This window comes from Bremia lactucae (assembly GCF_004359215.1).
Source record: "Bremia lactucae strain SF5 chromosome Unknown BlacSF5_NotPlaced_17_SHOA01000003.1_2250557bp, whole genome shotgun sequence".
Lineage (NCBI taxonomy): Eukaryota > Oomycota > Peronosporomycetes > Peronosporales > Peronosporaceae > Bremia > Bremia lactucae.
The window spans coordinates 910128-936565 of NW_027152029.1; the positions used below are offsets into that span (position 1 = coordinate 910128).

Here is a 26438-nt window from a genome sequence, read left to right on the forward strand (position 1 = left end):
AAAGTGATACGAGCAAGCAATTGCATACGCTTATAAATGGTGTATACGGTAACATCAAGGGAGAAGTTAGCCTTGCGGCAATCCCTTCGTTACATGCTCTTTAGAGCTACACGAAATGTCTATTGATGAGTTCGGTCGAGCCTTGAAGGCTAGCGACTTATCTAAGATGGTGGTCATTCGACCAACGATTGAGTTAAACTCATCGTCACTTCTAGATGAAGCTGTTCTGGATGACACAAAATCTGCGCTAAGTGTGCGGAGTGGATCATCGATTCGTAAAGCTCGTACGGATCCATTAAATTTCTTGATTGAGGAATTCCAGGATGTAAGGTGCACCAATTCACCATCGATTTTACCTCCAGATAGAATTGTCCGTCATGGGATTTATTTGGTTTCTGGTTGTAAGCCTGACGAAGACGCAAAAGTAGAGCAAAAATGGGAACCAAATACTGTGCTTCACGACAGTGGTCTTTACCAAAGGAACAGTGTGATGTCATTGACGATTTCTTCCTTGCAAAGCACGAAGAAATCTCCCCATTCGACATCGGCATTTACTGTCAAAAAGCCAAATGGTAAATGGCGCATTGTACATGCTTATAAGAAGCTCAAACCTTCAATCCTAGACACATATTCTCCAGAACAATGGGGTGGGATGTACGTTCTACAGTGTACTTAACTTAGCCGATGGTTTTATTACATGCTAATGCGGGCTAGCGATATCCCGCTTGCAGCGGTTAGCACACCAAGCGGTATGTTATGGGAGTGATTGGTTTATGCCACAAGGGCTCTTGAATGCCCGGCTAAATTTGATCGTCTACTGACGCAAATGTTCCGCTCTCATCGAGGTTATGCACAGACTTATTTGATGACATTTTTGTCCATAGTCGTGCGTAGCGTGCGCTGCAGGGTCGTTCGGATGTGGAAACCCCTATACACCATTTGCGAGCAGTGCTCGAGTGTATGCGTACAAATAATTTGTATGCCAATGCATCGGAATGCATTTTGGCGTAGAAGAAATTCCCCTTTAAGGGTGCTTCATTGGAAATCGAGGCCTTAGAGTGAATCCCGCTAAGGTAAAAGTCACAGTTGATTGGCCGGTTCCAAAGAACCGAAAGGATTTACGCAAGTGGTTGGCCTGCAATTGATTCGTTGTTAAATAAGACCACTAATGTCTCAGTTTTCTCTTTGAAACTTATTTCCAAAGGTATTTGGGAACCTTTGCCACAGGTTTCTGAGGACGTATTCCCGCTGGGCTCTTGGGGACTTGATTTCCCCAAGTTTAATCTCGGGAGTATCTCCCCCAACTGCATCTAGCTCTGATTGCGCAACCACAGCGAGATTCTCTACAATCGACTTTTCAATCGATCTAGGACTTTGGCACTGTCTCTTATAGACAGGCACAGGCGCTTCTAATTTTCTTGGATTTGTTTTTAAGCAAACCTCCTTGTTTCGTACCACTCGACTTATTCGAGTGGCCAAACTTCGACGCTGCCTGTGTGTAGCGGACCTACCTCGCTCCTAATGTCGGAGGAACACTTATAGACTCAAACAGTCTCTTAATTTTATAGAACTAATGGGTTTAGCAACTAAGGGAGTCGCACAAGCTATTAAAGCTTAATGAATCCTAGTTCAAGGGATTGAGGGGTTCGTAGAGCCAAGTGGCATTTAGTGCCCGAGAGTAAGATGTACCTTAAAAAGGCTTATGTCTCTCACAGATCAATGCGCAAGCCTAAGTATGGTACTAGAAGCTTTAAGATCAAAGTGTAACTGCACTTTATTTAATTATTTAAATCTAAAAACTTTACCTTGCTGATTTAAAATAGGCAAGATTTATATCTGACGGCGATCACATTTGTTACGCATAATAAATTGGCTTTAGTAATTAACTATTTAAATAGGATAAAAGGATATTTTACCCATGGCGTAAATGTACCACAACAACGGTTCTCCAACCAATGTGCCCTATAACACCCTCCCCCATCAGACTGTTGACACCAAGCGACAATGCTCGCTTCATTTCCTCTTGAGGTTGGAACATAAACAGCTAACCGTTTGATTGTGTTCTGCATTCCTTTGTCCCGTGACAACTACGCGTGAGTCACAAATTCTTAGCACCTTCCTCGACGATGAGGGAATGGTGGACTATGAAAGTCCCACTCCATCAAAGGATGAGAAAAGTGAGCGTCGCTCGTACACGCCTTCTCCTCCGGATGAACGTCGGCGGGCCCCGAATCCGTTCCCAGAATGTGGTGCCGCTTACGTCTTAACTGCATTGAGCAGGACACAAGACCCTGAGTCCAACATTATTACACTCGATGAAGAGCAACAGCAGGCAATTCTCATAAAGGAAGCTCGTCGTCGAGCTGCCGAGATAACGAAAGATGAAGCTCACAGTGAATACACATTCACACCACTTATTGTGGAAGAGCGTATCAAAGAGATCAAGGGTCACAGCTTGGCTATCTGGATTTCCGGTCCCACGGCGAGAAAGCCGGAGGAGCTCGCTGCTCGCAACGCTTCATGAGCGATACCTATCGCCAAAGGTGATGACACGAAGTCAGTATTTGACGCGTTTGCGTTACCAGGTCCATGGGGCTTCGGTGACCTTAATAAGGGAAATTCCGATCGTTTTGTTTCTAAACGAATCAAAAAGCGAAAACGACGCTTCGCTTGAGAACTGGGTCCATCGGCCCGCCGCCTCCGCAATATTTGGAATATACGAGAGTCTGCGAATGTTGCTGATGTTCGTTTGGATCTAAAGCTTCGCTTCGATTTCGCCAAGCTTAAGGCCAAAGGCCAATTACGTCTCGCATTTATGCCACAAAACGAGGAAAGGCCTAGCCGATATTTCAGTGCTTCGGTTGACCGTGCAACCATGGATCGAAGCCGCACTGAGGCTATAGATCTACCTAATGCCACTTCTAGTGATGCCCTCACGACGACGTCGCTTTAAAAGTTTCTCCACGTGAAACTGAAGGTTCCCTCGCGCATCAAGCACCGCAAGAGGGAGCCGAAATCTCGACAGAAGCATTTGATGCTTTAAAGCATGAGGTGCAACTTCTTCGTGAGAGCCTTGCTCGGGTTGAGAGCTCTTTTGAGGCGGTTCAGAACCGTCTTTCGATGCTGGAACGTCAGCAACCTCGAAGGTTTAGCGTGTAAGCTAGGCGCTTCTTGGCCCCGACCGTCGATGGTTTAATAAAGCGCTGGCGCAATTTGGTTTTGAAGAGACCGCGGAAACCAAGTAAGTAGGTAGATTTTAACATTTAATAAAACTCGGGCTTCGACCGCATAAGAACTAATTCAGCTTCTGTCTTCGTATCTGCTTGTTCTTTTTGTTTGTCTTGGATATCAACCATCGTGCCATGTACATGTCTTAAGACACTAACTCGTGTCGTGAGAAACTCGCTTATTAGTTTTGGAATCGTAACAGGGCTGATATCAGCATCTTATCGGCTAATTCTCCCCCCATGAAGCCCTAAGCGACGCAGTGGTATCGTTAACGGAACGCGTGGGTGGGTGAGATCGTTGACATGGACAGCGTTATTTAACGCAAAGTCCACCACTGGTAGCATTGAGCTCCAGCGCTTTGGTGTCTGAGCACAGACTGCGTAAAATGTCTACAATGACGCGATTGACACGTTCAGTTTGATCATCGGTCTGCGGATGGTCCGCGGTGAGCATGTCCAATCTGGTGCCAAGCACTCGGAAACTCGATTTTTAAAATTTACCCGTTTAACGGGGGTCTAGATCGGAGACAATTGTCATCCATACTAATGGACTCCCAACACCCTGTGGGTACGGGCAGACTTGCCAGTGGTGCAGCAGCATGCACCGAGGGCTTAAACTGTTGGCAAGTTTTCGCATGTGGGAACGTATGTGCTGACCCGTTTGTATAGTTTGGGCCACCAATAATCTGGCTTACAGAGCCCTAGGTATCTTCTCTGCCAAAATGACCACCAAGGACAGTATTGTGTGCCTCATAGAGGATTCGATACTTCAAATCTTCATCATTGGGAACAACGACGCGCGGAGGATCCGAGCGTCCGTGCAATAAAGCAACAGGTCGTTATCGATAGAATATCGATGTAACCTTGCACGCAAAGGTGCCGACACTTTAGACTCTGATTCAGTGCTCTTTAGAGCTCGCAGCAGAGCTACGCACTGTTCATCCTGAGCGTAAGCCGAACGGATTAATTCAGTAATGGGTGACATTATAGTCGTTAAATGAGAGAGCTCATAATCAGGCCTGCGTGATAGCGCATCAGCCAAAGCATTCTGCTTGTCAGGCTTATACTTCACCTCGAAGTTGTATTCGGCGAAAAGAGATAGCCATCGAACCATTCTATGTGATAGATGGGGCGACTTTGTCGCAGTGCGTAATGACGCGTGATCCGAATAAGTCACAAACGGCTTAGAGCATAGCAGATAAACTCTGAATTTGACAAGAGCATACTTCATTGCAAAAAACTCTTTGTCATAAACTGAAGAGTTCTTTTCTACAGCTTTAGACTGCCTAGACTCGAACGCAATTACACGTTCACACCCATCATTATTTGTTTGTAACAGATCAATACCAGGGCAAAATCCGATGCGTCATAGACGACACTGAAAGGCCAACTCGTATTTGGCACTGCCAGAATCGGGCCATGGCCAAGACTATCCCTAACTGCTTGTAAAGCAGTATGCTCTGTGCTAGTCCAGCACCAATCTGAATCCTTTTTGAGAGATTAAATCATGGACTAGCTATATCAGCGTACGCTATATTTGCGTAAATAGTTGGCGAGACCTAACCCCATACGCATAAATTTTGGTTCCTTGGAACTGGCCAATTAACTGTGACTTTTACCTTAGCGGGATTCACTCTGAGGCCTCGATTTCCAATGAAGCACCCTTAAAGGGGAATTTCTTCTACGCCAAAATGCATTACGATGCATTGGCATACAAATTATTTGTACGCATACACTCGAGCACTGCTCGCAAATGGTCTATAGGGGTTTCCACATCCGAACGACCCTGCAGCGCACGCTACGCACGACTATGGACAAAAATGTCATCAAATAAGTCTGTGCATAACCTCGATGAGAGCGGAACATTTGCGTCAGTAGACGATCAAATTTAGCCGGGCATTCAAGAGCCCTTGTGGCATAAACCAATCACTCCCATAACATACCGCTTGGTGTGCTAACCGCTGCAAGCGGGATATCGCTAGCCCGCATTAGCATGTAATAAAACCATCGGCTAAGTTAAGTACACTGTAGAACGTACATCCCACCCCATTGTTCTGGAGAATATCCTGTCTAGGATTAAAGGTTTGAGCTTCTTATAAGCATGTACAATGCGCCATACCATTTGGCTTTTTGACAGTAAATGTCGGTGTCAAATGGGGAGATTTCTTCGTGCTTTGCAAGGAAGAAATCGTCAATGACATCACACTGTTCCTTTGGTAAAGACCACTGTCGTGAAGCACAGTATTTGGTTCCCATTTTTGCTCTACTTTTGCGTCTTCGTCAGGCTTACAACCAGAAACCAAATAAATCCCATGACGGACAATTCTATCTGGAGGTAAAATCGATGGTGAATTGGTGCACCTTACATCCTGGAATTCCTCAATCAAGAAATTTAATGGATCCGTACGAGCTTTACGAATCGATGATCCACTCCGCACACTTAGCGCAGATTTTGTGTCATCCAGAACAGCTTCATCTAGAAGTGACGATGAGTTTAACTCAATCGTTGGTCGAATGACCACCATCTTAGATAAGTCGCTAGCCTTCAAGGCTCGACCGAACTCATCAATAGACATTTCGTGTAGCTCTAAAGAGCATGTAACGAAGGGATTGCCGCAAGGCTAACTTCTCCCTTGATGTTACCGTATACACCATTTATAAGCGTATGCAATTGCTTGCTCGTATCACTTTGTGAGGGTATGGACGCTTCGCATTTTCCCTGTCTCGTAGGAGAGACAATACGCCAATTAGAGGTGGGACATCCACGTTTCCAAGTTTCCCAACCTTTATGGGCTCTGTACCAGAGCTGGTGTCTAATTCGACATTCGGCAAGGAATTATGTAACTCAAATTCCTTGTACAGTGATCGTTTACGTGTCACTTCACGTTAATAAGAAGGGTTTGATCCGAAATGCCCTAGCAACTTGCTAATAGTGTGACAACTGGCACTCAGTATGGCGCCACCTCGGCTGAACACACTCAGTGGACTTAGACGTGCAACTCCACGTTTTGCCTCAAAGATAATTCACCATTGACGACTCGGCCCTAGGCCTACAATGCTTTCAGCGTTGAGTGATTCGTTATTGCAACAAGTGTCACTCGACTGAGTACGTACCGTTCCACACCCTTTTCCTGAGCCGGACTCGAGATTAGTGTTTTCAACATTGAAATTCATTAACTCAGACATTCCGATAGATAGCACTGATAGATTCGGTCAGTGATTCGCGCCAATAGCGTTTGTTGCCTAGCAAAGGTGGGTTCATGACTCTCCAAAGCTTTACAAGGAACATCGCGCGTGGCGCCTAAGGTCTTAGACTTTCAATCGATCCATGGCTCTGGCGTTCAAGCAAGGCCATACCAAGAAAGAGATCAATATCGAATCCAAATCGAGGACAAGACAGTATTCCAAATTGTCAAAGTCCAGAAATTTAATGCCTAAGTTCAACGAACTTTATAATCAGTGACACGAGTTTCGGTCGCTAAGCGAACAGTGATAATATCACCTTCAGCGCTTTAAGCGCTTCAGCATATCGCTGAATCCCTCTAATGGAAAGACGTCGAGCATAATTGCAAGACGCCCCTGATTCAATTAAAATTGACCATGACTTATCAAAACCGTTTACAGTCACCTGAGCGACTGTAAAGCCAGTCTTGTTCTCACGCTCCGTGCCCTTACGCACAGAGCTAATTGGGGCTGGGTCCTGTCTACTCTCACCTCCTAGAGTTCAAATGAGCCTAGGTCATCCCCAGTAGGACGCCCGCCCCTACTGGGTATCGACGTTTTCCCGCACCGTACCAGATTTCTGGTGTAGGTCGGATTTCTTGCTCTTTCGAGCTTTGCGCGCGTTGCGTAAGGGACACAACGGGGTATGTGTTTCGTGTTTCCGCACATATAACACCTACGGACGCTCTTATGCTGTTTAGCAGCTTAAAGTGCCTCTTTCCTTTCTAAACGAGGCTTAGATCTATGGGTTCCGGTCTATTTGACGGAACTTATTTGCTCGAAGAGCTTGTACGGTAAACAGGCGTGCTAACACGAGCAGACTTAAAGTCGAACTCAGCGCGTAGCGCTATGGCAACTGCCTCCTCGAAAGTAGCAGAATAAAATTGGAATGATTCTGTCCGGGCAACGTCCTCATGGAGACCTCCATAAAGACGGTTACTCAATTGTTTCTTGCACCGGGTCTCGACGCATAGCGGCAATGAGAGATATCAACTCCTGGACATAGCCCCCTAAAGCTTGTTTACCCTAACGAGTCGTAATGAGTCGTGATCAAGTACGAAAAGCCTGATCAGGTGGCTCAAAAATGCTAGTCATTTGCTGTTTCAGCGAATTCCACATGAGAAAAACGTCATTTATAGATGTGCTACACGTGAGTGCCTATTCCATGGCTCTTCCACCGAGCTTGAAGATGGCCATGGCACCTTTTGTTGTTCTGTTGAGAGCATGAGAGAGTATATGGATATCTCCATCTGCTTGATAAAAAATTGATTCTCCCCCTCTTTACTCTCAAATAACGTAACATTGACAACAAGGGGGCGAGCCTTTGGCTCTGGATTAGGTACAAAGATGTACCGCGTTGGCATAGATGCCGCTTAGTGGTACTGGACCTGCCCGATAAGAGATGATTCGTATTGCATAAAGGCTGCAAGCATTACATCCAGAACCTCTGCCAAGCAATGATGAATTCTGTAACGGGGTGTCTCGTTACATAAATACTACTATCTATAAGAAGAAGAATTCATATAAAATCCTATGAGAGGAAATAATATTTAGAAGTACAAATAATTATCTTTATTAATTTTGACTTAATAAATTCAATATTACCAAATTAGGTAATATTGACGCAATAAGACATTAATTTTATTGATTGGTTCATTTACGCTTAAATCAAACCCGCCAATCGACATAAGACACGATTGTGCGGCGCGCAAGTAGGCGCCATACATTCTTAATTATTAATATAATAAAGTCAGTAGTAGATAACAGATCGTTTCGTAGAAACTAAATGTATTCATGCAGTTCTACTTTTTCTCTGTTCAAAAGCCTTAGAATTAACCTTTAGCAACTAAGACTTCTTAACCACTTAGAGTCTTCCTCAACACGTCGTGTACTCTACTCAGTGTAGGTTTACTAGTACTGTTATCAGTGCTAGCAAAAGGTGCCCCGTACAGCTTCGAACACTTCGCAGTCCGTTCAACGGCCACGCACGCTCCATCCAACATGGACATGCTGGATGGCCCCTCAAGAAGGCTATCACGCGCGTGAAAGGATCACACATTTAAGTGACCTGGTATGGAGAGCGATCGAGCGAATGAGTTCGGTCGTAGGCGGGCCAGCCGTTGGCGCTATGATGTACACTCTGGGCAGAGATGAACAGCTTGCGGCCAAAGCCGATTTCTATCAACACAAACTCGACGGGGCCCAGAAGAAAGTAGCTTTGCTTCAACAGCAAGGCTCTTAACACGTGGAGGTGTTAAGAGAACAGGGTGATCAATAATTGGAACTGTTGAGACAGCAGCATTTACATGCTGCTAGCGGGCCGACGCTTCCGCGTCGTCCCGAAAGCTCAAAGATCGAAATCTTCAAGTTTAAGACAGTCGAAGGTTACTCCCTTTTAAAGTGGTTCGTCGACTTAGACGACGCCATTGAAGCTCATCGCATCAATGATGAGCGACAAAAGTGAAATTTGGGATGTCCAACTAAGACGGACGTGCCAGATCTTGGGCTTAAGGGCTCAAGCTTTACGACCCATTGACCTTTGGATCGTATGAGGTCTTTAAAACCCGGCTCAGGCAAACATTTGATCCGCCACATGCCGAATTTAGGGCTCGATCCGAGTTCTTGGATTTGATGCAGCGCAAGCGTGACCTTCACGTTTATGCCCAGCATAGACGATACCTAATCAGTTGTATCATGATTCATCTTGCAGTCGATACTGCAAGTCTCACCTGTTCCGGCTTAAATCAGAGTCGCTCGACCAAGCGATCTCTATAGCGGAACAAGATGACTTCAGCCTTAAACAGGCTTTTGTCCACTCTAAAGCTTATCGCCTCCGAGACGCAAGAAAATGGAGGTTCAGAACCTATGAACCTTTCGTATGCGGAGTGCGAGAAACCTCGCTCTTCAAGTCACAGACATTTGCAAAAAATACAATCGCTGTCAAAAGACAGGCCACGAAATAGAGCCCCACGACCAGTGCCAAGAAACACTGGGCGAAATGATCGACCTGCCGCTAGGAACTGCTGAGGACGCGGACTCGGCGCTGTTGCAAAATCGCGACGGCGAGGCGGATCGTAAAAAAAAGCGGTCGAGATTAGTAGGTGCGGAGCGCACTATTGATTCAGCAACGTCAAAAGAATTTGAAGGCCTTTTGACGAATGTTGCTCCTCACATACGAACATTAAGTGTTTGTGTGTTACTGCCCCAGGGGATGAGGTTGACCACATCACCCTGAAAATTATAGTGGCTATTAAAATGTCACTTACTTCCCTAGTCGATTGTGGGCGTCGAACAAATTTCATTCGACGTTAATCGCTCGAAGATCGCAAATTTAAATTTAATGAGCGCGATATCCCTCTAACGAGGATGACAGTGCGCCTAGCAACAGCCCCGTCTGTAACAGTGAAGAAATGTGTAGTTGGTATCCAATACACGTTAAAGGGTGAACAGTACGATAATGATTTCACCGTACTAGATTTGGATGGCATTTGATGTCATTTGGATAACCATGGATCAGAAAGTACAAGTCATGCATAAAATGGCAGCATCAAGCTGTGAACGATGCCTTCTCTCGTTTATCATAAGGTCATCTGACGAACGTGTTGGAGCGTCCACAAGCGTGTGGATGTGAGTTCGACGTCCTCACTTGTGGGCCGGTCGTTTGCAGGACCGCACAAGACCTCAGTGTGAATACCCATCACACTGTGGAGTTAGATTCCAACCGCTGTGCACAAGCACAGGTAGTGTCGAAATTCGACCGCTCGAATAAGTGAAGTGGTACAAAACAAGGATGCTTGCTTGGAAGGCAACATCCAAGTAAAAATGAAAACGCTTGTCTATAGGGACAGTGCGAAAGTCCTAGATCGACTGAAGAGTCGATCATTGAGGATCTCGCTGTGGTTGCGCAACCACAGATAGAGACAATTGGGGAGGATATCTCCAAATAAAACTGGAGGGAATAAGACTCCAAGAATCTGCGGGAATAAGTCCCCAGAAACCTGTGGTCAAAGGTTTCCAAATATGTCTGGAAATAACTTCCAAAGAGGAAACTGATATATTAAAGGTCTTAGTAAACAACGGACCAAGTGTAGGTGCTTATAAACTTGATTTGATAGCGCCTCGAAAGTCAACTTCGGAGATAATTTAATTGCCAACGCTAGAACCGAAAAGTTTTTTGGGTGATCTGCATAGTGGCAAGGTCAAGCAGATCTGTGTACTTGTCACAGATAATAAGTACATGGTCGATATTCGGTTGGCAATCGTATTTCCAGAGAGCGAATGGGTTCCGAGCAGCTAATCGATAGACGAATGTCTTTGATGAGAAGACTCGTATGTTACATCTTACGCCCCAGTTGTGGAAGTCTTTAAGGACAAATCATTTATATAAGGACTTGACCGTGAACGCAACTATCCAGTGCAGGACAAGAAACGTCTTGCAATTGAATGTGCACTGGCTAACTTTATGGACTATCTTCCATGCGTTTCTACGTACGGCCGTAAACAGTCCACATCTCTCGCAAAGAATGGCGAGATGGCTATCTTTTTTTGCGGAGTACGACTTCTCCGGGGAGTATAAACCAGGACGTATTAATGTCGTCGTTGATGCCTTTTCACGCCGGCCCGATTTTGAGCCGGATGCGCAAAACAACAGTGAGCATGAGGTCACTCTTGCAACAATTAGTGTTCCGTCGTCAACATTACTTGACGAAGGTAGAAGAGCTTTTTAAGAAGATAAGGCTATTAAGAGTTGATATTCAATTATAGGGGTTTATAAATCTGCTAATTGGAGTGAAAGGGAGGTTTGGAATATGTTTAAAATTTTTTTTTGGGTTACCTTATAAATCCATCCCAATTTTTTTTCAAAGGATTTGTCGAAATTGTGTCAATCTGTTGAGGATCGATGCACAACACGCAATGGGCTACTGTATTACACAGCTATTGCTGGCGACACTCCTTGTATCGTCATCCCCACCCATAATGATTTGCGTTTACGTAGCATGTATGAGTGCTAGGATGCACCTAAAGGTGGTCATCGTGGACGTAAGAAAACTTATCTCACGATATGCTGCGGATTCTAATGGCCACGCCTGTATAAATTAGTCCGCAAGCACATACGTGCTTGCGAAGTTTGTCAACGGGTGAAGCTCAGTGATTCATCCCGTGCTCCGTTACAACCTCAACCTGTTCCGGCAGAGTGCTGGTAGTTCGTATCGATGGACTTCTTCTTCGATTTTCCCGAAGACGATCACAAGTATAATGTTATTCTTGTGTTTGTTGATCATTTCGGCAAGATGGTCAATTTTGCATCAGCCCCGGAGTCGATCACAGCCAAAGGCTTTGCATGTGTGTTTGTTAATACGATATTTCGACTCCATGGGTTACCCCGTGAACTGATATTCACGGCGTAGTTCTGGCAAACTGTGTTCTAATCACTTGGAACACAGTCGCAAAAGTCTTTCACCATCCTAAAATAGATGGTCAGACAGAACGGGCATTCGCGGATACATCCACTCTTTTACGAGTTGGAGCGAGTTCTTGCCGATGGTAGAATATTCCACCAACAAATCAGTGCATGCTTCTACAAAGCATACACCGTTTTAAGTGACGGCTTACGCCATCCATGCATGCCCATGTTGTTTTAGAATTACTCTTATTGAAGGGGGGACTCGCTCGAGCATAGAACAATCTAGCTCTTGCTCATCATGTATTGACCCAACGCTCAATGCGAAGGATACAAATGTTGATTCAATCAGCATTGAAGTTGACAAACTCATTAATAGCGATAATGCTGTTACTGATTTTGGTAAAGATGTCGAAAAACTCAGCATCGAGAACAATAATATTAGTGAGAGCAAAAATGCCTCCACTATTGAGGAGAATAATATCGCCGCAGTGCGCACCGGTCGCACTGAAGACAAAAAACAACCGAGTTTGCAGAAGAATTTCTGCTTGCTAGAGAAGCAGTGGTCCGTTTCGTACAGGATTGTATCGCTGATGCGATGGATTGACGGAAACGGAACTCCGACAAAATGAAAGTGCAAACGTCTTCCATTAAATGTTAATGATCTAGTCCTACTGTCAACGGTAAACTTACCAAAACATGTAGTGACTAATGTGGGCAGTACTTAATTACTGCTCAGGTATATCGGCCCTTTTCATGAACTACATCGCCAAGGCAATGCATACACGATCGATCTGCCTCGTAGGATGCGTAGGCATCCTACGATTTATGTCGAACGTATTCGCCCCAAGTATCAGTACGAGGATTCTTCCGATTCCGAATCACCCCGGAACGGTCTGAGACGTCTGTCAAAGCCTGATGGTCCCGAGCAAAAGCATGATTATCTCGGGACAGCGTCTCGTTCTCACAAAACAAGACTTTTCACTACATCCTCCAAGAATGAGATCTTTTGATGAGCTGTCACCAGCTCGTTATGAAGGGACTCGTTCGCCAGTCGATCAGATGCAACATTCGCACAATGTTCCAACTGGTCACGAGAAACGTTATCGATGTCACCGCCAACTCGCGACGACAGGATCGCTCGTGATCAATGTCTTCCCTTACGATGTTGACTCGGGTTCGGCGAACGAGCAACCCGATTTTCCCTCCTCCACATCCATTGAAGGATTCGAGTCGTGTAAAGTGTTTCCTTGTTGACCGCTTCTCGGAACACCGAGAGGTGAAAGAGGTTCAAACGTATAATCTCGTTCATAAGGAAATTTTTTACCCTCGCATGTTAGGTAAGAGCCTCGTGCCCAACTATGATGGACGTACCGGGTCTCGTACGACAGTACGACGATACCCATCCTCCTCGACGGAGGGTCCATAAAAGAACGAGCGCTTACCGCGCTCGTAAAAGGTTCGGACTTTCTCAATCCCCTCGCGCATCCCACAAGAGATGAGTGTTCTCCAATGAGGTCTTCAAGGGAGAAAGCCTCCTTAGGGACATGACTTGCATCCTAAAAACAGCATGAGCATGAGTCTCCTCACGGGAGGCAAGGCAACTTCCCTATCTAGACAATCAGTGCAGCTTGTAGCGTGCACCAACTACGGTCCGTTTTTTGAACAGTTCACGGAAAGCATCCCGTTTGTCAAGTCAGACCTCACGGCCTATATTTTGCACATTATGTACAAAGGCTGTCCAAGCTTGGAACGAAGGCTTGACATTCTTTGCCCGCTTAGAAGAGTACCATCGATGCCGGTAAAAGGCATCGATGAAAGAATTCCGTCTCATCCTCACCAGGCTTGTGAAGCCTGGATAAGTCGAACAACGGAATTCAGTAGCGATCGTTGGTCATACCAGACCAACGAGTTAAGTTGCCTTTAGAGGGCAACCAGGGCTTCTTTTCGGGAGCAGACCGCAAATATGCAAATATTGCGGTCCCTCTCCCGTTGGATCATGTTAACGTTGACGCAAACATTACTCTCGGAATGATTCTTATAATTACTCCGTCCCTGGTGATGCATACTAGAACCACCAGTAGCAAGCCTGCCGAAGTAGCCATTACGATCACTTCACTTCTGGTGATGCATACTGACATTACCAGAGTTATCGTCGTCCATGGAGCCATCACAAGATGACTCCGCACCAAAAGGGTCTGACGAAAGCTCTATCAAATTCGGTTTCACCTCTTTGGTTGTCACGTTTGAACCCGTAGGTTAACCGGACACGGCCCGGTTGATACGGATGCCTTAACAGTTGCCACCGAGTCGGGCGATGACGCCGACTCGGCCCTGTCACCTCCAATTCAAGAAGGAGGTGATTTTTTCACCGCAGTAAACGCATTAGCGTCTAGCGCTAACAGCCGCACCGAGCCATGCGGCTGCCAGCTTTGCTGCTTCACATGCGACGCACGTGGGTTTCGCCACCATGCGCAAACGAATTAATTTTGAACAAAATCAATAATGTAATAAAAGCGGAGGTTTTAAATAAGAAACTAAAACTGCAAAAAATCAGGGAATGATATAATAGTATATCTCTGTCGCTCCGCATTAGTCACTATTGTAACTGTTGGTTATCGGAGGGGTGATGTAACGGGTGTCCCGCTACATCACCTATTTCCTATAAGAGAAATAATTAATATTATTTTCTATGAGAGGAAATAAGTAAAGAAGTACAAAATTATTATCTTTATCAATTTGACATAATAGTTTCAATATAACAAAATTTGGTAATAATGACGCAATAAGACATCGACTAAATCGATTAGTTGTTTCATTTTTTTAATTAACCCCGCCAATCGTCACAAGACACGGTTGTACGGTGCGCATACATAGTTAGTTATTAATTAAATACAGTCGGTAGTAGATAGAAGAGCGTAACGTATGAGCTTAGTATATTAATACAGTTTTACTTTCTCTATTCTAAAGCCTTATAATCACCTTTAGAAGCTAAGACTTTTAAGCTACTTAAAAAGTTCCCGTGCACGTCGTGTACGTGAAGTCGTACGAGGCGCCCAACCTTCACTGTTATCAGTGTAGATTGACTTGTATTGTTAATAGCTCTAGCAAAGGGTGCTCCGTTACAATGCATCCTCCTAAGGCTGGCGGTTGGCGCCAAGCAATGCTGATAGGAAGCTAGGCGCTGGAATTCAACGACGTTTGGAACGCCATTGAGCGTCCGGCCACTACCAATTTGCTGCATAGCAAATAAGTCTACAAGACGATGGTTGACGCGAGTGTTGCAGTGGATAGGCTCAAGCTACGACTTGTTGCTTGTGGTAATGAACAGTTATTTGTCTCGACTACTAAATTTCGTTTGATGCAGTGATTGACCTGTCAACGATGAAGGCGACCCTGGGACTTGCGGCGATATGGGCGTACCTATAAAGCATGGCGACATCCCGAATGCCTATGTAAGGCTGACAAGGAGGAGCCCTTGGAGACAATATTGCTTGTATTAAGCGGTGTGCAAAACACTGTGCTACAAGGCAGCAACCTAATATCACAATTTGGATCCAGGTCATGACTTTTTCTTTAGACCACATTTGAGTTGGTCTGTATAATAATAAAATAACTCTTACCTGATACATGGATTATTATTTGCGAATGGATATTTGGATTTTTTCAAATGTTTAAAAATTAATTCTGTTAGGGTATTAATATCCACACAACTAAAATTGATATTCCCACAGCTATTTTCTTAAAACAATTTATTATTTTTAAATTTAATTAAACGGCTCCTACTTAAATGAACTCAAATAAACACACACCGATCTGCTGACGTGCTTTAGAATCCTTGTTTTCCAGATGCTGATTTTGTTTGACATTCCACTGCCGCGCCGCTTGCTTGGTTCCATACAGCGCTTTCTGCAGCAAACACTTCTTCATCGGATTTTGTTTGATCTTCAAAACTGTCGGGTTGGTCCATGTAGATCTCCTCATCAACGTCTCAATACAAGAATGCGGTATCAACGTCGACATTTTCTGCCTCCAAGTCTTCAGCTGCTGCAAGTGCCAAAACCGTATTGATTAACTTTTGCGAGCCGCTGGCGCAAAAGTCTCGACGAAGTCGATCCCAGGTCGCTGCGCAAATCCTTTCGCAACTAATCGTGCTTGAACTTTTCAATATTTTCACTTGTAGCGCGCTTGATCCAAAATACCCACTTGCATCCAACAGCCTTCTTGTCCGATGGCATGTTTACTAGCGTCCAAGTTTTGTGTTCGTTGAGTGACTGCATCTCGCTCTTCATCGCTTCCAGCCACTGTTTCTTGTTCTTACTCATCATCACTTCATCGTAGGTCCAAGCTTTCTCCATCGTCATCTGCAACAAATCAATAGAACGAGTCGTCTTTTCCCTCGAAGTCGTCTAAATTAAAGTGGCCGCGGCATAGTTTGGGGATTTCTTGTTCGTAGCGCCTTACACCGCTTTTCTTTCGAATTGGTCGCACCATCCACTCTTCTTCGCCGTCTCTTCCGGGCGTGCTTGATGATCGAGTAGGAACCTGACCTTGAACACTGGACTCGTTTTGACTACCACGAATCGGACCACGGCAAGCTCTAAGTGGCTGAGTCCGAAGCTTTTCATCCTTTTCTGGAACCTCCACACCATTTCGTCAAGTGTCGACGTCTCCAATTTTCTTCATCTTCAATCAATGATGTCGATAATTCGATCGTCTCTCTTTTTCATCCCCTTCGAGATGGTATGTTCAGCAAACGTCACGCTTCTTGAAACCATGATCGAGCCATCATCCGCGTTAAGTTATCGATACGCCTTGGGATCCTTTGCGTAGCCAAAAAAATAACACCTCACGCTCGAATCGTCCAGCTTCTTTCGTTTCTCCTGTTGGTACTTGCGCGTAGCATTGTGAACCAAACACGCGCATATGATCGATGCGCGGCTTTCGCTTGAACACCATCTCGTACGGACTTGACGTCTTGTTCGACGAGTTCGGAATCACATTCCGAATGTCTGCCGCTTCATTAACGCTTTGCACCAGTAAGACTTGTCGAGACCGCTGTCCTTAAGCATGCAGCGCTCATCTCTACCAAAGATCGATTCATGCGCTCTGCCATGCCGTTCTTTTCAGGATTGAACGAGACCGTGAACTCTTGCTTGATATACTTTTATTTGCAGAAGTTGTGTTTTGCCGCGTTTCTGTACTCGCCAACGTTATCACTTCGAATAAACTTGATCTTAGACCTAGACGCTCTTAGTCTCCCGATAAAACCTTGCGAACGCGCTCATGACTTCACTCTTCTTTCGCAATGGATTAACTGTCACGTACCGGCTCTTCATCATGACGAAATTTACAATGTACTTGAAGCCAGATCTTGAAGATGGAGTGATTCGTTTTTGCACGTCGGAGCACTCGATACCGTCAAGACGCGCACTCTCCCTGAGTCCCTTGTCTTCCCCGCTTGCCTTAAAAGACTTGCGTACTTGCTTGGATGTCGCGCATACGTCACATAAGACGTCGGTCTTCATTTGGACGCCTTGGATCCTTCCGTCCTTGATCATAGCATTTATCTGGCCGAACGATGCGTGAGCGAGTCTTCTGTGTTATAGCCCGCTCTCGGATTCGGCTACGTGGCACTCCGCACCAACGTCAACGTTTAAGAACATAAGAAAGCCCTGCTTCTCTCCAGTGGAACTCGATGCCCACCCCGCTTCACGACGCACTCGTTGCGCGTGATCTCTACTATCATTCCTCGCACTGATGCAACCGGAAGCGAGAACAAATTCTTTGACAGATCTTCAACATGGAGAGTGTTCTCGAGGCGAGCATCGATCCATGCATGTCCGGTCCAAACTCGTAGGTCACGTTCCATCGCCGATGACCTTCAACTTCACATTACTCTTCGCGCTTGATATATTGCGCGCCTGGCACACTTCCTTATACTCAACAGAAGCTTCCCGGTCCTTGTACATGTGTGCAGATGCGCCACTCTCCATAACCCAAAAGCCGCTGACGGACCCTTCGCTAGCATTAAATGCGACGTTGGAGTGGTCGTATCCCGAATCTCGTGTTTCTCTCGTTCCACGACTTGAACGGCAATCTCTAGCATAGTGGCCGACCTTGCACAGCTGAAACACGCTCCTGAGATCTTTTAGCACGCAGTTCTTGCTGCTTCTTCGGGTGCTGCTTGCCGTTTCTCTTGCTTGTGTTAAGAGCCGTTGCTCCTTCTGCACGTGCTGTGTCCTTGTGCCGAACTTCCTTAGCAATTAACTTGCTCACGAGGTCGCTAAAATTAAAACTTGACACCGACATGCGAATCGCCTGCGCTAAGCTCTTGTAGCTTGCAGGCAAACTCCTCAACATCACTGCACATACGTCTTCTTCCCTTGGCTCGCAGTTAGCGCTATTCATCTTGATCACTAGATCTTCAAGCTCCGTCACGTGACCACTGATGCTTGAATCTGTATACTTGAATGACGCAAAATTTCTCTTACGCCAAAGTCGATTCGCCATGTCTTGAGTACGATGAAACTTCGCCAGCCTTCCCCACGCCTCTCTCGCCGTCGTCGCGTCGATAGTGTGCATCAACTGCGCGTCACTCAGATTCACAGCGATCGCGGCATGCGATTGCTGCTCCTTTACTGTATTCGGAGCGTCTACACCGGAGACAGCTCCTTGGACTTGATGTACATCTTCATCTTGTGGCTCCATAGCACGTAAACTGAGCCGTCAAAAGGCTAAATCATAGAATCGGAGTCGTTGCTTGGGCTCATAACCTGATAAATTGCGTTAACCTACGAGCTTGAAGATAGGCTTACGGTCGAATTGCAAACCGGAAAATAAATTATATTTTCTTGAGTTTATCTCGATCCTACCGTTGACTCTATCCTACCGTTATCTCTTTTTAATCATTAGCTGCGCCCCTTTCCCACATATGTGGACCACCTTAAAATGGGGGACGTCACTGTCTGAGCCACATAGCATGATTTTTCCACATACTATTTTTCCGTATTGTTCTTGTCTTACGATCCCTTGCTATATTTCCCCTATACACCCATATGCATAAAGCGCAACACGTTCGATGTACACATCAATCTTCAACAGATTCAGTACTTTACCTTTTCATTGTGGATGTCCCTCATGCTAGCCCTATTTGATGAATCTTGCAGTTCAATAGTTTTTCTTGCCTCGCGAGGTCTAGCTCCGGATTGGTCCTTTAAATGGTAGTTTTTGCCTCATTAGCACGTCTTCTGATATTGGATGCCAAGTCATGTTTTTCTTTAATTGTTCATGGTTGTGTTGACAGTTCTCACAAGCAATCTCCATTTTGAATCATGTTTTAACATTACAGCATATACCAAAAATATGCAGTCAATTAACATGGAGGAAGTTTTGCGCTGTCGATTCTCCTGAGTAAGGTTTGACCTGTTCTTATTTTTGGATTTGTAAAGTTGACATTTGTGCCTCAAGCATCCTTTGCATGATTTAATTTTAGGAATTTCTAAACGCACCCATAAATTTCCAGCCATACATGTCTCTTATTTTCTAATGAATTGGCAAAAAGATCAAACATTCGAGCCCGCGCTACATTTCTACACCGTGCATCTTCGCATACTACAAGCCGTGCATCTTTACATACTACGAGTCGCGCATCTTTACATACTACAAGTCCCTAATTGAAATGTCAATTTACAGTCTTTTAACCGAAACACGGGTCTCCAATGGAATCTGGTGAATTGAATTGAAATGTCAATTTACAGCCTTTTAACCGAAACACGGGTCTCCAATGGAATCTGGTGAGCAAGCATTGAAGGCTACCGCGCTTGAGTACAGATTTCCTCTAGAAGTAGCCCGGTCAAAGGATGTGGGCAACCGTCCCGAAAATGCAGTTAAGTTAAAGGTGTTCAGTGCGAACGTGCAGGTAGCCGCCAGGATCCTAAACGTCCTGAGAATGCAAGAAAAATAAGCCACAAGTGCTGCAATTGTCCATTTCAAGCTACCCTCAGGGTGTTCAGGGGTCGTGGAAAGTAGTTCTGAGCAATGACCACCACAACCATGATTTTGTCCATTTTTGTGCCTACCCTTCTCTATGTCGCTTGCTGAGAACGAGCGCCAGCAGTTTCAACTCTTCTCATAACGCTGCTGTGCCTCGAAGACCAATCATTTCAACACATAGGCAAAACAACGAGGCATTGTGGAATATGCCAAACGATGCGACGCAACGAGCTTGCAGGACGCAAACCTCTGGAGGCCCTCCTAGATAATTTATCAATGAGTCCACATCCTTGCTTTTCCTGAATTCGAAGAAATGACAACAATCAGCTCGCTGCTCTCCTTGTTCTTCCTAATTCATATGCCAGCACTTCTGTGCAAAACAAAGTTTGGCTGCAGCTTAATGCAGCAAAAGAGAAGAAAATCTGAATACTGTTATCGTTATTGTTTCACAAGCTATTACAGCAGTAAATTGTAGCACTATGTGTAGTGCCTTTGTCACTTAAATGTCAATGATTTGTATGTATCGGTTTAGGATAAAATGTATTATAAATGTTGATTGGCTGAAAATTTTTGGGGGTGGGGTGCGTTTAGGAAAATGGAAGGGTGCGTTTGGGAATTCCCTTTAATCTTACCTTGAGCGTATGTCCCTCATACTTTCCCAGATATTTTGTTGACTTTTTGGATTGGAACCTTAAATTACAGAAGTTGTTGAAATATAAATATTCGTTTGCGAATTTAAAATTTCTTTTAAATATTTGTGGGAGCAATAATTAAGAAGAAGCGGCTTATTTAAACTTAAAGAAAAATGTTTTAAAAGTGGTTTTGGAATAGGAATACCTTCTGTTATTAGTAACATTTTTATCTTTTTGGCCAGGAAAAAATTCGGTTGTGGCGTCATCTTTGTTCTACAATCAATTACGCATTAATTACGCATCTTTGACAATATTCTTAATGGGAACCCTACGTGCTGGACTCAGGTCGGCGATCAACAATATACTCTTGTAAGGGACACCTTAAGCCGACGCCGCACCAGTAACAACTGCACGTCCGCTCGCACATTTATTTTGCAACTTAGATGCTTTTTGAATTTAGAGCCACACGTTAATTTGAACCAATTAAAAAGCATAGTTTCGAAAACGGGAGCAATTAAAATGTGTGTGGCGGAGCAGAGCCCTCCCGAGACGCCGCGTCACCTCCCTCTATCATTTACGATTTTTCTCCCGTTCACCTAAGCTTCAGTTTTTAAGCATCCATCGTCCTCTTGAAAACATGAGCCTTCTTACTCAATACAAGCCTGTAGCCACATCTGAGAAGAAGAGCGGCGCGGTATCGTTCCTTATGGATCTGGCAGCTGGTGGTGTAGCTGGCGGTATCTCAAAAACGGTTGTGGCGCCCATCGAGCGTGTTAAATTACTACTCCAGGTTCAGGCTGCTTCATCGCAGATTAAGCCAGAGGACCAGTACAAGGGCATTGTAGACTGTTTCGTGCGCGTGTCGAAGGAGCAGGGCGTAAGCTCTTTGTGGCGTGGTAATCTTGCAAATGTCATCCGTTACTTCCCAACGCAAGCTTTGAACTTTGCCTTCAAGGACAAATTTAAAAAGATCTTTATGGATGGCGTCACAAAGGATCAATTCTGGCGTTTCTTCATGGGCAATCTTGCCTCCGGTGGTGCCGCCGGTGCCACATCGTTGCTATTCGTGTACCCGCTTGACTTTGCGCGTACCCGCCTTGGCGCAGATGTTGGAAAGGGCAAGTCGCGCATGTACACCGGATTAGTGAACTGCATTGGGACGATTTACAAGTCCGACGGCATTGGTGGCCTGTACCAGGGATTCGGTGTCTCTGTCGGTGGTATCATCGTGTACCGTGCCGCCTTTTTCGGCGGCTATGACACAATGCGTGACATTGCTCTGCGCGACCCCAAGAATGCTCCAGTGTGGCAGAAATGGATGGTAGCCCAGACTGTGACCACTTTGGCTGGTATAATCTCCTACCCCTTCGACACGGTGCGTCGTCGCATGATGATGCAGGCTGGTCGTAAGGACGTGCTGTACACATCTACGCTTGACTGCGCCACGAAAATCGCCAAGAATGAAGGATCTGGTGCCTTCTTCAAGGGCGCTGGGTCCAATGTCCTCCGTGGCACGGGTGGCGCTATTGTTTTGGTGCTGTATGACGAGTTTAAGAAGTTGATGAAGTAAGACGTTGAGTTTGCACTTGGTGCTTTAGAAATGGAGCTAAAGATCAACACCACTTCAGGAGAAAATTGTGAGGTTGTTTTATATAGACAAGATACGTTCTGCATATCGAGGAGGGAGTTTGAATAAATGTTCCGCCGTTTTCTCCTATCGATTGTGATCGATTCCAGTTTAACATATATTGCGGTGTACTCTACAGATAAACGTAGTTTGCTTTCCTGCACAATAAGAGAAGCGTTTGATCTTCAATATTAAGAAATTTATAGCACTTACGACATATCGGTCTTACGGAAGCAAGTGCTCTGCAAAGGTGATGCAGCAGATATTAATGCGATGTATTAAAAAAAAGTTGCACGTACTATATCTAATTGCACCGACTAAACTTTTTCTAACGTTGTTTAAGGTGCAAGAACGCCATGATCAAAGAGGGGCAGAGCAGGTTAGGTCTTAGAAACCAAGTTTTGAAAGATGCATGTGCCATGAAGCCGTAAGCGATGCTTTGTCGATAAGGGACAATAAAATGAGCAAGGAAATACGAAGACTGGATCTCGTTTTTGAAAGGGATACAAGTAGTTCAAAAGAAAAATCTTTGGAGGCACACAAATCATAGCAGGTACGAGCAATAGCTAGAACATGCTTTGAAATCCACCTTCTTGGCCTTTGGCAGATCATTTCGATGCTGATGGCGGTGGGAAGAGTTTGAGATCTTCAAAGGTATTTCTACAAGCCTAATATAAAAATATAGCCGTATGAATGGAAAGACTTATGACACAGCCAAGAAAAGAAAATTCGACATTGAACGGCAATAGCGATGAGGAAGAAGTTGTTTGAAATGCTTCACATGCTCGGTCTCTACTTATCGATCCTTTTTCATTTGTTTTAGTTATGCGCAAGTGCGGTTCACTATTGTCATAAGCGCTCTTGATGGCAAGGAGCGTAATCGGAATATCTCTTGGCACCGCTTATAATAGATTTTGTCGGATGCGCGATCCGTCTTAATGGGTAAATGAAACAAACACTTGAGCAGCGCATTAACTTGAATATGGCCAATGTCAAGCGTCCTTTTGCACTAGCCATATGCGTGCGGAGATACTTCATAACTAGCTTAAGCTTTAAAGTACGATCGACTCTACAAGCTCACAGATAACTTGAAGAAGCATGCCACCCGCGCTGCAGCTATCATGACATTAAGGTGAGGCTAACTTGTATTATTTAGCACATATTATCATAGCTTTCAGCTATCCTTGCATGCGAAGAATTTTGTGGCTTGTGCTGATTAAGGCCCTTGTCGCAAAAAATGTAAAGCTTCACTAGGACTGAGATGGAACGACCGAATAATGCCGCTCATTCGAAATAAGCTGAAAAAAATTCAGGTGCAATGCATGCTGCTGCAAATTTAGCAAGGATTACCTTCATCCGCTCATGTAAATACTAGCTGCGAATCTCGAGGAATTGCCGACATTTCAAGTCAGATATAGATTCGTACTCTTACTCCCTTCCACGATGCATTGAAAGCCTCCTGGCGTATCAGCAAAGTTTATTATTACTACCATGAAAGCGTTGTCAGTGACCGAATTGCTTGATGAACACTACTTGTTGTTTGCTGTGGATCATTTAAAAAAAATGCGAGCAATCACGATACTAACTCAAAGACATGATGATTTCGATTTATTCTTAGTTACTTAAATATTTCTCAAGGATTTTGATTGGGCCATGTTAAAGTCTACGAAGACGAGCCGGGCATTTGACGTGCCAGCAAAAACTGCTTTAAGACTTACAGAGCCACAAGCTAGTATATCACACTTAAAAGACCATGATGATGAGAATTCGATGCGTTCAAGAGTATGTTCAACGCAGTATCTGACGTTCGAGGAGAAGTCCACGGGCTTATATTCTGATATTGTCGCTAGAGTGCCAACGCCCAAGTTGATGCAGCACATCCTGAAGCCAGAAATAAAGGACAAACCACTAGAAGATTATCAAGATAAAGTCACAAAATCAGAGCAAGGAACGCAACAAATATTGTGGCAGAGCGCGAAAGGCGCGTGTATGGGAAACGGTTTAATCATATGGCACGAGCTCTGGCAGGGGAAACTCCGCATCAAATTGAGGAGCGCAAGAAGCGCATTGTAGAGCGAAAAGAGCGACAGGAGAAGCGGTTTGAGGCGCGGTTGCAGCATCAAATGGAGCTATCTAAAGAGAAAAAAGAGCGACGAAAATTATGTCATGCAAGAAATGATCGAGCAAGCAGAAGTCCTTCTCCCACAAGAGATGGTGAGAGCATTATGGAATAGTATTTATTTATTTGTTCGCGTCAAACAATATTTAGATTAGCTTCTTATCGGCTTTACCGATTTCTGTGTTCAATATAGGCTAATCGACTAGCGAAAGCGGCTTTGTTTCCTGAACAAGATATGCGTAGGCCTCAAAATCGTCCTTGAGAAACGGCTGTAGCTTGTTGTGCACTTCTTCGTGGTATGCATTAAGCCACTTGACCTCGTCTAATGTAAGCAGGCTCACTTCGATGAGTTTTTGCTGAATTGGGGCCATTGTGAGGGTTTCAAATTCGCAGAAATCTCGATTTAATGCGCTTTCAATATGGCGAGCCTGGTAAACATCAAACTCAAAATGATAATTACAAACAGGCGAATATGACTTACCATTTTAACAAGCATTACACTTTCAATACGTATTCCAAATTTCCCATTTTCATAATATCCAGGTTCGTTACTAAGAATCATACCATTTCGGATCTTGAGGCCGTCTGGATTTAAGTGGAATGACAATAGCTAGTATACATACAAGGCAGAACCGAATGAGTGCAATACGAATGCATTACAGGACTTTTAATAATCCACTTACCACTCCTTTTTCATGCACGTTAAGAAATGCACCAACACCATGGCCAGTTCCATGACGGTAATCAAGACCAGCCTTCCACAGTGGCGCTCGCGTGATAGCATCAAGTCGGACACCTTCAGTTTTTTCTGGAAAGACAGTGCTAGCAAGAGCAATATGACCCTTCAAAACGTAAGTAAAGCAAGCTTTTTCATACGCGGAAGGCTGTCCAAAGTGCAGCGTTCGGGTCACATCCGTTGTACCATCCAGGTACTGAGCACCAGAATCGTTCAAGTACATGTCGAACGTCGACATTTTCGCACATTTGCCACGTTTGGGTGCATAGTGAATGATGGACCCATTTGCTCCAATAGACGAGATAGTTTCGAAGCTCAGCGAAACGTAATTTTTTCCTTGTCGACGATACTTTTCCTGCATGTCAGCGACGAGCACTTCGTCCCATTCGTCCTCGTGCCCACTATCCATCTCCTTTTGAAGCCAGCTAAAAAATCTGACTAGAGCAGCTCCGTCACGAAGGTGCGCCTGACGCATTCCTTCGATCTCTACGGCATTTTTGATAGCCTTTTGTGCCATGACAATTGACGTGTCTTCTTTGCGATTAACGGCGGGGATAGCCATAAACACGGCAACGTTGCACTGTGAAGGGTCCACCAAAATCTTGATATCTTCATTCGTATGAGTAAGAGCCACTAAATCGTTTAGAAAGCTCTGGTACGGTTTACACGCTACATTACTAAGGCTAAACTGCCGCATTACGTCGTCCTGATTAGCTGCGTCAAGGAATACAGTGGCCGCATCTGATGTCACAATTGCGTACGACGTACTGCAACATCATACAGCAGACATTAGTAAAATCACATGCTTTCTTCGTTGCTGACCATCACTCACACAACAGGGTTGCACTCGACATCGTTGCCTCGAATGTTAAACAGCCATGCAATGTCGTCAAGCGCTGTAAGAACGATGGCGTCCGCATCCTTTTCTTTGATCGCTTCTCTAAGGCTCTTAAGCTTTTGTAATACAGAGCGTCCTATGTATTCGTCTGAGAGGAAGGTGACTTGGGAGGGGCGTACCATCGGGCGGTCCTTCCAGATAAGATCCACAAGATTTTCAGTGTCGTAAAGTGCTACGAGCTCAATCTTTGTTCCTTTAAGCGACTTAACAAAGTTACGGGCTGCAAAGACTGAGATAAGATACGGATCAATAGCCAAGAAGCTTCCATCTAATAAATTCTTCTTCGTCCATAGCTCAATGGAAGGCACATCCGGCTCGTGGGCCTTCATAAGCGTCCATTCATCGCTCAGCTCCTGCTCCGCCTGCAAAAAATAGCGACCATCTGTCCATAACAGCGCTTGGCTGGGCGTCACGAGTGCTGTCCCGCTTGATCCAGAGAAGCCCGTTAGAAACTCGCGTCGCTTGTGCGCATCACCCACATACTCGCTCTGATGCGCATCCGTTGTGTCAACTAGAAAAGCCTGAAGTGGTCTATTCGCAAATTGATCTTTTATCTGTTTCTCTGTCTTTCCTAATAGGTG

The 26438-nt window shown here is 44.9% G+C and overlaps 2 protein-coding genes across 2 annotated transcripts; both read left to right on the plus strand.

Moving 5' to 3' along the window:
• Window positions 1–21114: 21114 nt before the first annotated feature.
• CCR75_007907 (uncharacterized protein) lies at window positions 21115–22047 on the plus strand (the record flags this gene model as incomplete). The annotated part of the gene is made up of 1 exon (XM_067965963.1): window positions 21115–22047. One exon carries the CDS (start codon window positions 21115–21117, stop codon window positions 22045–22047), a length of 933 nt encoding a protein of 310 aa, XP_067822662.1.
• Window positions 22048–24113: 2066 nt separating this feature from the next.
• On the plus strand, window positions 24114–24338 carry CCR75_007906 (uncharacterized protein; the record flags this gene model as incomplete). The annotated part of the gene is made up of 1 exon (XM_067965962.1): window positions 24114–24338. One exon carries the CDS (start codon window positions 24114–24116, stop codon window positions 24336–24338), a length of 225 nt encoding a protein of 74 aa, XP_067822663.1.
• Between the last annotated feature and the right edge of the window lie 2100 nt (window positions 24339–26438).